We start from the raw sequence: 15,738 nt of genomic DNA on the forward strand, positions 1-15,738 counted from the left end.
AGGACTTGTTCGTACATGTGGAGCGGTACGTTTGAACTGGGTCTGAGGGGTATGGCAGCCTGGCACCAAGGTCTCGACCAATAGTAGAATGGAGACTATTATGGGATGTTCAGTAGGCTAGAATGGATATTCAATGCATATTGTACAAGGAATATACAAGGGATATCAGGGAATATTAGAGAATATACAAATACAATTAAATATATATATATAAATAAATATATATATTCGGTTTAATCTGGCCCTTCACAACACTTGTTATGTTGAAAGAGGAGCTCTGAGCTGCTCATGCACTCCTCTTGCCGTAATGGTTTGTTGACGTGGTTATGTGAGGCGGAGGAGGAGGGGCAAGGCGTGCACTGCTGCAGCAGATTTAGGAGTCTGATCTGACGGTCACAGAGCTGAGGGAGTGCGCCCAGTTAGCTGTAAAAATCCATAGATTAGCCGCACCGTTATATAAGCCGCAGGGTCGAAAAATGGGGGGGAAAAGCCGCGGCTTATAGTCCAAAAAGTACGGTAATTTCCAAATAAGTTATTTATTTAAGTACAGTGTATAAGGTGGCACAATAGTTTAACGTTAAACACTCATTCACACACGCCGTGGAACAAAGGACTGAGCAATCGCATATTAGATGACAATTCTTTTCTTTTATCCACTTTTTCTCATTTTAAATTTTTCTCCCATCCCAATTTCGTATTTCCAATTCTTCCCTCCCCTGTCTTGAACGTTGCTAGACTGCCTCCCACTGGTCGGCTGTAGTGAGGATAGAAGCCTTGCATCACGTGTCCCCTTCGGTACACAAGGAGGCAGCCTGTCGCATCTTTTCACCGCAACAGCTCGAACTCTGTGGCGAGGAGTAACGCGTGGGAGGCTCACGCTGGCCCCGATACTTCCCGTTTCCGCCGTACCGGCGTCACCCAACCGACCTGTAGGAGTCGCTGTCCACAACGTCCAATCCCCACCCACCGGCTTTCCCAGCCTCTAACAATGCCAATTGTGTTAGTATGACGGCCGGCCAAGCCGGTAGCAACGCCGAGAGCTGGGCTCGATACCGGCATCTCCTGCGTTAGTGGCGAGCGCCTTGCCCACTGCGCCACTCAGCCGCATTAGACGACAATTCTTAGTCTGTTTCTAAGCATATTAGACTACAATTCTTAGTCTGTTTCTAAGCATAATAGACGACAATTTGTCTGTTTCTAAGCTGACCCCAAGCTTTCACTGCAAAAAAGAAATGGAAATGTTTAATAATACAATTTTGACGCTAGTGCGTTGTCTGGTGCGTAGTGGGATGTATAAAGGACGGTGATGACTGATGAGAGGGAATACCGGGAACTGGTAGTGGACTTCGTCACATGGTGACATAAAAACCACCTGCAGCTAAATGTGGCGAAGACCAGGTAACTGGTGGTGGAGCTGGGGAGGAGGAGGAGTGCACCTGTGACCCCCGTTTCCATCAGGGGAGTTGATGTGGACATGGTTGAGGAGTACAAATACCTCGGTGTGCACATCGACAACAAACTGAACGGGTCAAAATACGCAGAGGCACTGTACAAGAAGGGCCAGAGCCGACTACCGACATTTGTACAAGGATGTTGAGGATGTTCTATGAGTCGGTGGTGGCGGGCGCCTTCTTGTACGCTGTGACCTGCTGGGGCAGCAGACTGAGAGCAGGGGACACAAACAGGCTGGATAAGCTGGTCAGGAAGGCCCGTAGCGTGGTTGGGGTGGAGCTGGACTCTCTACCGAGGGTGGCGGAGAGGAGGAGCCTTGCTAAGTTCCAGGCCATCAGGGAAAACCCCTCCCACCCACTATACACAGACTTGGCTGACAGGAGGAGCATGTTCAGTGCTAGGCTTACACTACCTAAATGCAGCACTGAACGGCACAGGAAGTCTGTCATTCCGACAGCCATCAGACTATACAATGCATCACTGTGCCTCACTGCATCACTGAGCACAGAGTGACAGTTATTATTTTATTCTATTCTTATTCTTAGGCCATTTGTTTTGTTATTCTTATTCGTGACTTGTTCTGTCTAAATGTTTAATGAGAGCGATTTGCAGTGTCAAATTTCCCTCGGGATAATGAAAGTATTTCTATTCTATTCTATTGTCATAGTATGATAGTGGTGCTGCTTTTTTGTATTTACTCTGCTTTTGTGTCACTTCCTGCAGTGAATTTCTTACCATTTTTATAATTTTTTTAAGACGAGCGTGAACATTTGCGTCTCTGAGCGCCACCCCCCTCACCACTGTTCTCTTCCCCTCCAGCAACGTAGTCTCCAGAGTCTGGAGGCCAGCCTGCATGCCATGGAGTCCACCAGGGAGTCTCTGAAGGCCGAGCTTGGCACCGACCTGCTGTCCCAGCTCAGCCTGGAGGACCAGAGGCGCGTCGACGACCTCAATGACGAGATCCGGCAGCTCCAGCAGGTAGAGGGGCGGGGTCCGTGCGGTGTGGTCCGGGCGTCTAAGTCTGGGTGTCTAGGTCTGTGGTCCGGGAATCTATGTCTGGGGTTCGGGCGTCTAGGTCTGGGGTTCGGGCGTATAGGTCTGTGGTTCGGGTGTCTAGGTCTGGGGTTCGGGCGTCTAGGTCTGGGGTTTGGTCGTCTAGGTCTGTGGTTCGGGCGTCTAGGTCTGTGGTCCGGTGTGATATTCTCACTCATATGTCAAAACAGGTGACAGTTGCCACTATATCGGAATATTAGATTAAAATGTATTTGCAAATGTAACAGTAAAGTGCAATAGTAATATACAATGTACAGGTGATTAAACTGGGTATAAAATATATAAATTGTTACTATTGTACAGAGTTGTAGTGGACTGATTTTAACAGCCTCTGTGTAGTTATTTTACCCCACCTCCATGACTACCTACATCTCTTCTTGAGGATGAGTGTGTCTCTCTCTCTCTCTCTCTGCTCTAGTCTCTTTATTAACACATTGAGTGCCACGCCCCTTCCGGGAAGTGACCACTTCCGTGCCGTCCATTAACCCCATGTAAACGTAGTTGTACTTTGTAGACCTAAACCTATATTTTATAGTATAGCTATGGGTCTAATAACGCCGTCGAGTCTCATTGAGCTGCTTCTGGTCAACGTGCAAAAAACAGATTCTTTTTTCATCCGTACATTTCCGTTTTATACCGTTTTGAATATGAACATAGTCCGGCCGCTTGTGAGCAATTCCAGGGAAAAGACACAAACAGCGTTTTTGTTTTTGTGTAATTCAATAAACATGTTGTCATTTTTCGCCTGATTATCGGATCTTCCTGAAATCAACGCTAGATCATCACTATTATCCTTCGTCGTGCACGCATGCAATGTGATTTAGACCGGCGCGCCCCTCCTGCAACCAGTGTTAATTTTGTTGACTAAAACGGTGACGAAAGATGTTCGTCAACGAAGGTTTTTTTTCATGACTACAACGAGACGTGACGTCACATTATTGAAGACCATGTCACCCTAACTAGACTAAATAGTTTATTAAATATCGTTGACCACAACTGAGGACACAAATGTAATTTATAAAAACCAGGACGAAATTTCTCTTCATGCATGTTGATATTGTTGACTAAAACAAGACGAGACAAAATAATTATAACTTTTCTTAATGCCATCGTCCCGAGTTGAGCAGTGTGACGGGGAGCTCTGTTATTAGCTGAAGAGCTATTTGAAAAGCTAGTTTTAGCTTAACGTTACCTTGGCTAAAGTTGGGACTATTCATAATCCAGCTGCAGACCTGCAAGCAAAGTACAGCAAGTTGGCAAAGGAGTATTCCAAGGTAAATCACTTTTTCACCATTAATATTGCATTGTATTTCCATCTAGCTCACGCTAACTGGCTAACCTAGCTCACGCTAATGTGGCTAACTGTTACGACCCCTGTGAGTCTAAGGGTAAAGGGCTGTAACATAACAGTTGGTTGACAGAAAAGATGGACCACGTTTGTAAACAACAATGATATTTATTGATAGATGCAAAGGAAGCACATGTAGCTCAGGGGTGAGCCCAGGCCAAAACAACAAACAAACACCACTATACTCCAAATAAACCCAAACCTAATCTATGGTAAAAGAGATTACATTACCTAAACTACTCTTACCTAACCAAAACAGGAGAAAACAATATCCAAAGGAAATGGCAGCTCACCCCATCTGTGCTTCCTGAGAAAGAGAGAAAAACACATTAATTATACAGAAACAAAGGCAGAATATATACAAAAACAAACTATAACTAACAATGCTCTCTCTGTGGCCATACACACACAAGGAAATTACTACTAAGCACCAAAGGCAATAAACGAAATGCAATACTGTCAAAGTTACAGGTTTACCAAAAACACAACATGCCTAGCCTCATGCCAGAGAGAGAGAAAGACTGAAGTGAGAAGCCATGTTTTAACAGGTGTGGGGTGATCCATGATTGGGTGGTGTGGATTGAGTGTTGGAGTCTGAAGCCATCCACCAATCGGTGCTGTATTGCAATAATGGAAGAATTGACCAATGGTGAAGGGAACAATGGCTGGAGGGAGGAAACAAACAAAATGGAGAACACACACACATGGAGACACACACTGGGGAATATATACATTGGGATGTAACACCCCCATACATAAGACAAAAAACATGTCTGACACTTAACACCAACTAAACATGTTTTTTTTTTAACAACGAGATAACATCTGAGATAACATGCACTCCAAAACAAAGAGCTATGAAAAAACTAGCAGCAACATAAAACGAGTCGACAGCAACATAGACCGAGTAGACAGCAAAAATAGATCAAGTCGACAGCAATATACAGTAGAACGAGTCGACAGCAAAATAGAACAAGTCGACAGCACGAGAGATTTAACTCCGAGATAGAGCATCCGCCAACACATTCTCAGACCCCTTCTTATGCTTTATGCTGAGGTTATAATTTTGCACTATGAGCGCCCAACGCATGAGGCGCTGATTGTGGTTGTACATCCGCGACAGAAAAACCAATGGGTTGTGGTCGGTGTATACTACCACTGGTAATACGCTCGAACCGACATACACCTCAAAATGTTGCAACGCATACAACATAGCCAAAGTCTCCTTTTCAATAGTGGAATAGTTTAGTTGATGTTTGTTAAATTTCCGGGAGAAATAACAAACCGGGTGACTGACACCATCATGATCTTCCTGTAATAACACCCCTCCAGCTCCCACCCCGCTGGCATCCACCTCCAGCTGGAACGGCAGGGAGAAATCTGGAGCAGAGAGAACAGGGGAACTGCATAAGAGAGCTTTAACACTATCAAATGCATTTTGACAATCAGCTGTCCAAATGAATGGTTTGGACGGGCTACACAGGCTAGTGAGAGAAGTGACGACAGAAGAAAAGTTCCGGCAAAAACCACGGTAATACCCAGCCATCCCAAGGAATCTACGCAATTCCCGCCTAGTAGTAGGCACTGGAAAAGTTGTGATTGCAGATATTTTTGCATCCACCGGACGCACTTGGCCTTGTCCTACCTGCTTACCAAGATAGGTAACCGTAGCCTTGCCGAACTCACACTTGGCAAGGTTAAGGGTCAGGGAGGCTCCAGCCAAGCGGTCAAAGACAGTTTGCAAGGTTGTCATGTGGTCACGCCAGTTGGTCGAATAGACAACCAGGTCATCGAGATAGGCATTACAATTTGGAACACCAGCCAGGACTAGGGTCACCAGTCGCTGGAAAGTGGCCGGGGCATTACGCATTCCAAAAGGCATTACAGTATATTGCAAAAAATTGTCAGGAGTAACAAACGCCGAGATTTCCGAGGCACGGGGGGTCAAAGGGACCTGCCAGTAACCCTTTAACAAATCTAGTTTGCTAACATAGGTGGCAGATCCAAGGTTGTCAATACAATCTTCCATGCGGGGCAGTGGGAAGGAATCAGGCACGGTGACAGCATTTACCTTTCGGAAATCAGTACAAAATCTAGGAGTTCCATCCGATTTGGGAGCTAACAAGCAAGGTGAACTCCAGGGACTGCAACTTGGCTTGGCTAAACCATGTTTTAACAAATAGTCAACCTCCTGTTGCATCATGGCCCTCTTGGTGATGTTAACACGGTATGCATGTTGCTTGATAGGCACAGCATTGTTAACTTTAATATCATGGGCCAATACAGAAGTACAGGAGGGAACATCACCAAACAGAGCCATGTAGGCCTGAATCAAATTTGTGATGTCCTCTCGCTGCTCCTCAGGTAAGTGTGCTAAGTGAGTGGGCAGGTTCAATAACATCTCAGTGTTGGACAATCTAGCACCCTGATGGGCTGCATTGCGCAACTCCAAGCCATCTACGTCCTCACCACTAACGTCAGGAGAGTCCGGAACTATTGGAGTTGAGGCAACAGCAGAGACGGCCAGTCCGGCTGTCTGGTCTGAGGTCTTCACCTGCACACTATCTCTGGAAAAATATGGTTTAAGCATATTGATGTGGCAAACACGAGAGTGACGTTTACGATCAGGGGTGCGAACCACATAGTCTGTATCACTTATCTTCTTGTCTATTGCATACGGTCCGGAAAAACGAGCGGAAAGAGCAGAACCAAGGATAGGTAACAGGACTAGAACCTTATCACCTGGCTGGAAAGATCGAGAAACAGCTTTCTCGTCATAGCGCCGTTTCATAGTTCTCTGGGAAGAAGAGAGCGCTTCTTTTGCGAGAGAGCACGCCTGATGCAGTCGCTCTCGAAACTGGCTAACAAAATCTAGAACATTAGTGGGTGTGCTGGCACCCTTTGACATGAACCGTTCTTTAAGAACTTTCAGAGGCCCTCTAACAGTGTGCCCAAAAACGAGCTCAGCAGGACTGAAACCAAGAGACTCCTGTATGGTCTCTCGCGCAGCAAATAGAACAAGGGGGACACCCTCATCCCAATCTTTCTCTGTGTCTAAGCAATATTTACGCAGCATGGACTTTAAGGTCTGATGCCAACGTTCTAGAGCCCCCTGAGTTTCAGGGTGGTAGGCACTGGACACTATGTCGGATACCCAGGGACTGTAACACTTGCTCAAACAACCTAGACAGGAAGTTGGTGCCTTGGTCCGTTTGTACTACCTTAGGCAGTCCAAACGTGGAGAAGAACTTCGTCAAAGCCTTAATTATTACAGGCGCTGTAATTCTGCGAAGAGGGATAGCCTCAGGGAAACGGGTGGCGGTACACATTATTGTCAACAAAAACTGATTGCCGGCTTTGGTCTTTGGCAACGGACCAACACAGTCAACTATGACATGTTCAAATGGTTCACCGACCGCTGGTATAGGACAGAGGGGAGCAGGTGGAATTACCTGGTTTGGCTTTCCGGTGATATGACAAGTACTACAGGTACGACAGTACTGTGCTACATCGGACTTCAAACCGGGCCAAAAGAAATGTTGAAGTATTCTGTTGTATGTTTTAGTGACTCCCAAGTGTCCAGACCAAGGGTGGTCATGGGCCAAGAACAGTACATGCTGACGATAAACTGCAGGGACAACAATCTGATAAACAGTGCTCCAGTCTGGCACCTGATCTGGTAGCCCTATCTCCGATTGTGCATGCTCTGCCAGTCTAGTACCATGGGACCTCCATGTACGCATCAAAACTCCTTCATCCACAAAATAAGAATGCAACTCTCTCCTCTGTTCTGTTTCAAGAGAAGAGAAACATTTTGCAAGAGAAGGGTCAGCCTTCTGGGCAGTAATTAGCATTTCACGAGTAACGGGTAACTTCAAAGCGTCGGAACTTGTTACAGTTGTCTGTGGGGGTACCTTACTATGAGTCGGTGGTTTGTCAGCGGAATCAGAAGTTGGAGCCAGCAACTCCTCCCTGACAAAGGCTGAAGCAAAAACAGAGTCAGACAAATTAATTTCATCACCTCTCTTTTTCAATTGAGCCCGAGTGACAACACTTGCAGAAAAAACTTCAGGGAAGTTCTGTGACAAGTCATCAGGCAGAGAATCTGTGTCTGGGTGATCCAACACTTCCAGCACAGCGTTCACCTGTCCTCCAGCTAAATCATTTCCCATGATAAAGGAAATGCCTTTAACTGGCAAGGAAGGTCTCACCCCTATTTTAAAGAAACCAGTGACCAAATCAGATTGTACATGAATACAGTGTAACGGGGCTGGCACGAAACCCATCTCAATACCTTGAACTAGGACACTAGAACCACAGGAAGATTTCTCAGACAGAGGTAGTACATCAGAGAGGATAAAGGATTGTGAGGCTCCAGTATCTCGTAAGATCTGAACTGTACACTGATCTTTTGGATCCCCTGTCAAGGAAACTAAACCCTTGGAAGTAAATGGCCTGAAACAAGGATCGAGAACATCCTGATCATTGTGCATCTGTTGATCGGAATCGGGTGCCATTTTAATCAGACCAACCCCTTTGGGTTGTCTAAAGTTCTGAGAGGACGGTTGCTGCTTACGTTTCAATGTTAAACAGTCAGAAATAACATGACCAGATTTATGACAGTAGTAACATGTCCGCTCATCTTTTGAGCGTGGAGGTGACATTTTTGGTCGGGGGTGTGTGAATTCTGAATGGTTGGGGACAGAAGGTCTCTGAGAGAAATCATGGGGGGGAAACGAGTCACGCCTATCTACAAACACAGTTTTATGGGTTAGCGCAAACTCATCAGCTAATACAGCAGCTTGCTGCAGAGTGGACACTTTCTGCTCACTCAGGTAAATTACAATACGCTCTGGCAAACGATTCTTAAACTCTTCTAATAGAATGAGTTCTCTGAGAGAGTTAAGATCTGAGGCCTTGCTTGCTGCACACCATTTATCAAAGAGAGTTCCCTTCTCTCTAGCAAACTCTACAAAGGTCTGGTTGACAGCTCTCTTGTGACTGCGAAACCTCTGCCTATAAGCTTCGGGCACAAGCTCATATGCACGAAGGATGGCAGCCTTCACAGTATCATACAATAGACTATCTTCTAGGGAAAGTGTTGAACAAACCTCTTGGGCTTTACCAGTCAATTTGCATTGAAGCAACAAAGGCCAGACCTCTCTTGGCTAGGGATGCCCCCCGGACCCCGGTTTTAAACGGGAACCGGTACTATATTAGAAAATACCGGAGTATTTATAAGCTCCGACGTCCTCGGTACTGCTATCGATACTCTAGAGAAATTATTATTATTATTATTATTATTATTATTTAAAAGTTGCGAACGATCTCTCCTCTCTCTGCACGAGAAGCGAGTCGCAGCGAGTCATTATTACACACACTCCTCGCGAGTCGCGCTACACATACATACGGGTACTCCTTAATGAAAGCGCTGTCAATAGTATGCAGCTGCAGCACGTCAGACCGCAGCGCTTACAAGCCCCGCACATACAAGCCCCGCACACCTGATGTGCTGCAGCTGGAAGCATCTCAGCGCTGTCTCCGTGCTGACGCGCGCTGCACACAGACACAGACAGCTCTGCATGGACTGAGTCGTGATGGCGGATAGAGCGAAGCGTTCACAAGTGCAACAAAACATTTGCCAGTAAGGGTGGCAATACGAGCAATCTATCAAAACATTTGTTTGCAAAACACTATTAGTTTGCAGAAATGCGCCGTATTCGACTGCCTTGCGCGCAGTGGTCCATCTGCATCCACGTCCACTGCAGCCGGTAAGCCAAGATACGGAGTTTCCTAGGCTAATAACGAATTATTACAAATAGGCTAATAAACAAAATAATTGTTTAGCTACAAATACTACAATCTAAAAACTTTTTATAGATCGTCAAGCTGAGGTCAGCCACCAATGTGTCCCAGGCCAGTGAGCCCACCACACATCCTCTCTACCTCCACCACCCAAAGTCCTTTCTCCCTAGCAGCTAGAGGAAAGATGACAGAGGATAGGGTGAACGAGTGTCACAGGGCTGTGACAAAGTTTGTTGTCAAAGGCCTGCACCCGTTCTCTACAGTGGAGTCCAAGGACTTTAGGTAACAACTAATCATTCAGTGTATATCGTTTTTTTTGTATACATAGTTGTCTAACTTGTCTGTTGTTGTTATAAGTTATTATTGAAGCAGCTATTCCCACCACTCCACACAAATTTACAATAATTCAATCATTTCTAATCTTTACTGTAGGGAGATGACCAATGCTCTCAACTGCAAATATAAAAATCATAAAAAAATTATCAAAAAGAACCGATAAGAGTATCGATAAAGTACCGAACCGTTAAGCAGTATCGATAGGAGTAGTAGTATCGATAAAATCCTAACGATACCCATCCCTACTCTTGGCCAGCGCAATGAAGCAGCAATACGCTCAAACACATTAAAATAAGTATCAACTTCGGTCTCTCGGAACGGAGGCACCAAAGCAATGTGTTTACTTATATCAAAAGTGTGTGATGAATAAGCTGTGGAGGAGGACATACCCGGGCCTTGTGGAGGAGTCGGTGTAGCAGAGTTGGATCCACTCCTTTGGTCTCCCAGCTCCAACTCCCGCAGTCTGAGCTCTTTTTCCACCCCCATTTATGTTACGACCCCTGTGAGTCTAAAGGCCTCTACATGCTACAGCAAATTCAAAGCAACTTCAACACAACATCGGCGCGATTTCAGCGCGCTTGTTGCAGACAGTCTTGTAGACAGTGTTGCGAGGACGTTGCGTACCTGTCTCCAAAATCTAATCTAAAGACCCGTTGCGTTGGTATTGCGTAGCAGTGATTGGTTGGTAGTGAATGGGGGCGGGGCTGTCTGTCACTTCTAGTGTTTTCCTGGCTCGAGACCAAAAGAAAACTTTCTGACAGGAGCTCGAGACCAAAACACTTTCTGACAGGAGCTCGATAGCTAGTGTATTGTTTCATTACACTTGTTTAATTGTTTGTTTAAAATGAATCAAATGCAGGAACGTATTGCAGAGGAGGTCCGAAAGTACAAACATTTATATAATAGCGGGTCTAAAGACTACAAGGATAGCATTATGACGATGAATCCGTGGAAGGAGATTGGGGAAACAATGGGGATGGACTGGGTTGATGTGGCGATATAACTATATTACACTATATACAAGAACACAAGCGAAAACAAACATAAACAGGGCTATTATTATACTAACGATGTATGGTTGAGAAGGGAAATCCGTTTGTAATTGCTAGAGTGCGCACCTTCGGCTGCCCAAAGTATTCAGGCGGGCTGGGCGCGCTCGAGCCGCACATCCGGGGTACATTTTGTTGCATCATAGGCTGCGCGTTGATTTTGCAGAAGCATAAAGGTAATGTGTCTGCAACACCGTTGCTTTGTCGATGTTGTGTTGAAGTTGCTTTGAAGTTTCTGTAGCATGCAGAGGCCTTAAGGGTAAAGGGCTGTAACATAACAGTTGGTTGACAGAAAAGATGGACCACGTTTGTAAACAACAATGATATTTATTGATAGATGCAAAGGAAGCACATGTAGCTCAGGGGTGAGCCCAGGCCAAAACAACAAACAAACACCACTATACTCCAAATAAACCCAAACCTAATCTATGGTAAAAGAGATTACATTACCTAAACTACTCTTACCTAACCAAAACAGGAGAAAACAATATCCAAAGGAAATGGCAGCTCACCCCATCTGTGCTTCCTGAGAAAGAGAGAAAAACACATTAATTATACAGAAACAAAGGCAGAATATATACAAAAACAAACTATAACTAACAATGCTCTCTCTGTGGCCATACACACACAAGGAAATTACTACTAAGCACCAAAGGCAATAAACGAAATGCAATACTGTCAAAGTTACAGGTTTACCAAAAACACAACATGCCTAGCCTCATGCCAGAGAGAGAGAAAGACTGAAGTGAGAAGCCATGTTTTAACAGGTGTGGGGTGATCCATGATTGGGTGGTGTGGATTGAGTGTTGGAGTCTGAAGCCATCCACCAATCGGTGCTGTATTGCAATAATGGAAGAATTGACCAATGGTGAAGGGAACAATGGCTGGAGGGAGGAAACAAACAAAATGGAGAACACACACACATGGAGACACACACTGGGGAATATATACATTGGGATGTAACACTAACTGATGAATGAATTAATGACTTTTATTTATATAGCACCCTTCACAGCACGAATGCACAGGGTGCTTTACACTACAGCTTAACACTTTCCGTGCCGGAGCTCGGTGCCCCGGAACCTCCTTGAATGCCGCGACCCACTTCAATGTTAGCATTAAAAACGCCTAATCTATGTTTTTAATTATGGCTATGTGTCTAATCTGCCGTCGCTTATCAATGACTCGTTTTCCAGGCAACATTGTCGAAGCGGATTGTTTTTTTATCGGTTCATTTTCGTTTTATAGCATTTTGAAAAGCCCTCGTTTTCAAGGAAAATATAAAGATTCCATGATAAAAGACATTTACTGGAATATTCTAGAATACACAAAAACGTTGTCATTTTTCGGCCTATTTATGAATCGTTTTCAAATAAACATTAGATTATCGATAGTATATGTGTACGTATGCACGCTATAGAGGCGATCTGAAAAATCGATTCTCTTATTTCCTCATCAGCGATCGCGCACATACAGACACATCACACAGGGCAAACGCTGAGATCTCAGCGAATACAACTCTGATTATCCTAAGACTGGTAAAATAGATTCCTTACCTCAGATCAGATGTTCTCCAAAAAGATCATTCCAATTCCTGATCGCCATTCCAAATATCGATCACGCTTATTGATTGAGTATTGGCTGCTGTAAATATATACCGTAATTCCTCTAATGGTGACCGGTATTCAAATACAAGCCGGGTCTCTATTAATGGCCGGGTCTGCTCTTGAGCTAAGCAATTATAAGCCGACCTCCTAATACAAGCCGGGTTACTAATATACTGAGCTGCATACTGAGCTGCTAAGGTAAAGTTACTTGATTTCACTTTGAAAACGTTGAAATGACCAGTGACCACCTGTAATTGCACGGTTTACTATTTCATACAGTACTTGGTTTCAATAAATGAACCCAGTACATTTTACTGGGTTCAAACTGACACAAAATGTTGATTTATTCATTATGATCCGTTTGAAAATTATAAATATAGGCCTCTCTCTTATACATGCCTCCTCCTAATAAAAGCCTGGTACCCGCTACAGTTTAAGCAAATACAAGCCCGGGTCACTATTAGAGGAATTACGGTATTCCAGGCTGATTCCCGTCCCGCGATGACTTCCATGTTGATCAGACTTATTGCCAGCACAAGGAACCAGCTGGCTGCGCCCCTACATATCTACAGATCCCAGGTCAGTCTAAGCGACTGACCTGCAGTTACACAGGGATAGACGATAGGGGGCGCTTTTTCCATTCTGAGCTCCTGTAGGGGCTGCTGTACCAACGGGAGACTCGGTTGATGAAATATGATTTCAGATCGCTAATAAAACGAGCTATGTCGTCCGTGGCACTGAAAGTGTTAACCCATTCTCCGCCAATCACGTGTTAAGGCGGGTTTCTCCGCCATGCGTTGTCTGCCAATAACTCCGTAAGGCTTTTTTGAGATCAATATTTCATATTTTCGTCATGGTATTCATATTTCACCCACGGAGTCTTGGGTGATGCTGTCTGAGCCATCACAACTCTGCAACGCTTCGATACCGCCACCTCGTGGCCGATCGACGAGTTGCCAAACCGGAAGTTCCCATTGTAGCTTGGTCCGTCCCCTATTTTCGTCCGGCCACTCTCTTATCGTCCCGGGGCTCAATACAGACACCGTCGATATGGATCTTTGCCATAACTCGATAATCAACATGATTTGGATGTGTATTAGTAATATACAAACCGGAAATGGATCACATCGATCAACATCCCATAATTGGGATCCGTTTGCTCCACTCTCATCGCCCAACGCTACGAGGAGACTGGGGTGAGTTTCAGCGTTTTTCTTTATCATTTTCGATACAAACTGCTCTGATCAATATATCACCCATACTACATGAATCATTTAACGTCGGTCATTGAATTATAAACGACCCTCCCTCCCTTCACCCGCAGATGATCAATCATGACGTTTAGGACCATGTACAGTTGACATTTTTAATATAACGTTGATCGGTATCAAACTGCATTTGATAATCTAATATATGCATTTATGCCTATATCTCACGTTCTATGAAATACTGCAGAAAACGATAAAAACATATTTATACTCTAGACGGTATTTTAGTATGAATGTGTGAATGAAAAAGTAAAACCTTCCTACATCCTGAACGATAGATAATTGATGTTGAATGGGCCATAGTAATGTCAATTTAGCAATACAATTTAAAAGGTTATAGCCCTGCAAAGAAGGTGAACATCTCCATAGACAAATAGCGCTGGCAGAGGATGATTTAGGATGATCAAAGTGGTGGCAGAGAATGGGTTAATATAAAAAAAACACAACAAAACAAAAACAGAAATAAATGACACAACAGACAGCAGTTAAAAAACAGTGAAACCAGATAAAAAAAAGTAGAATAAAATAATTTGGATAAAATCATGAGTCACTAATTAAAAAACAACTATAGGAACAGTGAGGACAAGAAAGATTGCCTATGTATGACCAAAGGCCTGTCTGAACAAATGTGTTTTTAGTTGTCTCAACAGAGAATGTTGAATATTTATTGTGCACTAGAAATCACAACAGAGCCTCTGCTACTAGCTGACCTAAACGGAGCCTTCTGGAAGCAAGTGCAACAACGTATAATGTCCGTGTGGAACCAATGTGCCAACAACCTTTCCGTGGGTGTAGCATAGTTGAGCATTCTTCTTCTTCTGATTTTTATTGGCGGTTGGCACAAACGTTTTGGTGCATTACCGCCACCTACTGAAATGGAGTGTGGATCTAGATGGATTATGCACATGATAATTACTATTGACTACTCTATATCCTACCACTCAAACCTGTACTATTTAGAAAATAAAAAATGGCCCTGTACTAGGGCTGGGCGATATGACGATATTATATAAATATCGGGTACAGTTCATTAACGATACACTTTTTAAACGTATTGTGGATATCGTGATGTTTTGCCCAAGAGGATTGTGTCGCGTCAATCTGGTCCACACGTTCAAACCTTTGAACAACGCCGCCCCACACACACACTACTGCATCAAAGTTACTACTTATGATTGACAAATGCATTCGTTTTGTGGCATTAACGTTATATAGTTACACGTTCAATAACATCAGCGTATTTACCCGAACATAGCAACCTAGATAGATAGCAAGCATTACTCGTTTATATCTCAGCACGTGCTGAGTAAATTGTGCCCATTCTGCGGTCTGTTAATAAAGTTTTCAATCAGACAGATGTATGGAAAGGCTTTTATTATAACATTCGTTGCAGTAAAATCATTATGCCTCGTTTAGTCATCCTGCGGAGCTAAAAGCTAAACGTCGGCGGCGGGGAGCTAACGTTGATGTTATTGAGCTCTTGTCAAAATCAATGGCGGACAAAAGCGGAAGTAAAACATGAATACGCGCTTGCCGATTGGTGCTAAGAACAGCAGGGCGGGTGCAAGCGGTGTGACGTAATGGGCAGACTCAATCAAAATTATTCTGTTTGCCGTCTGAATGAATGAATGAAAACTTTATTAACAGATTGCAGAATGGGTACAATACAGTACAGCTCAATACAACAACAGTGGACTGGAGGATGAAGACTATATACAGTAGTTTCATTAAAATGCTATTGATTGATTGATTGATTGATTGATTGGTTGATTAAAAACTTTATTAACATATTGCATAATGGGTACAGTACAGCTCAATAC

General features: G+C 44.1%; 1 protein-coding gene across 1 annotated transcript in view; it reads left to right on the forward strand.

The window, feature by feature from the left end:
* Nucleotides 1-15,738, forward strand: part of smc3 (structural maintenance of chromosomes 3) — a 143,600-nt gene that overhangs the window by 84,349 nt on the left and 43,513 nt on the right. Inside the window, exon 21 of the mRNA XM_084318657.1 lies at nucleotides 2,272-2,430. Within this exon, the coding sequence (XP_084174783.1) occupies nucleotides 2,272-2,430 (159 nt within the window). The remainder of the gene's footprint in view (nucleotides 1-2,271; nucleotides 2,431-15,738) is intronic.

Source organism: Notolepis coatsorum (genome assembly GCF_963971535.1).
Source record: "Notolepis coatsorum genome assembly, chromosome: 7".
In the NCBI taxonomy this organism is placed as follows: Eukaryota; Metazoa; Chordata; class Actinopteri; order Aulopiformes; family Paralepididae; genus Notolepis; species Notolepis coatsorum.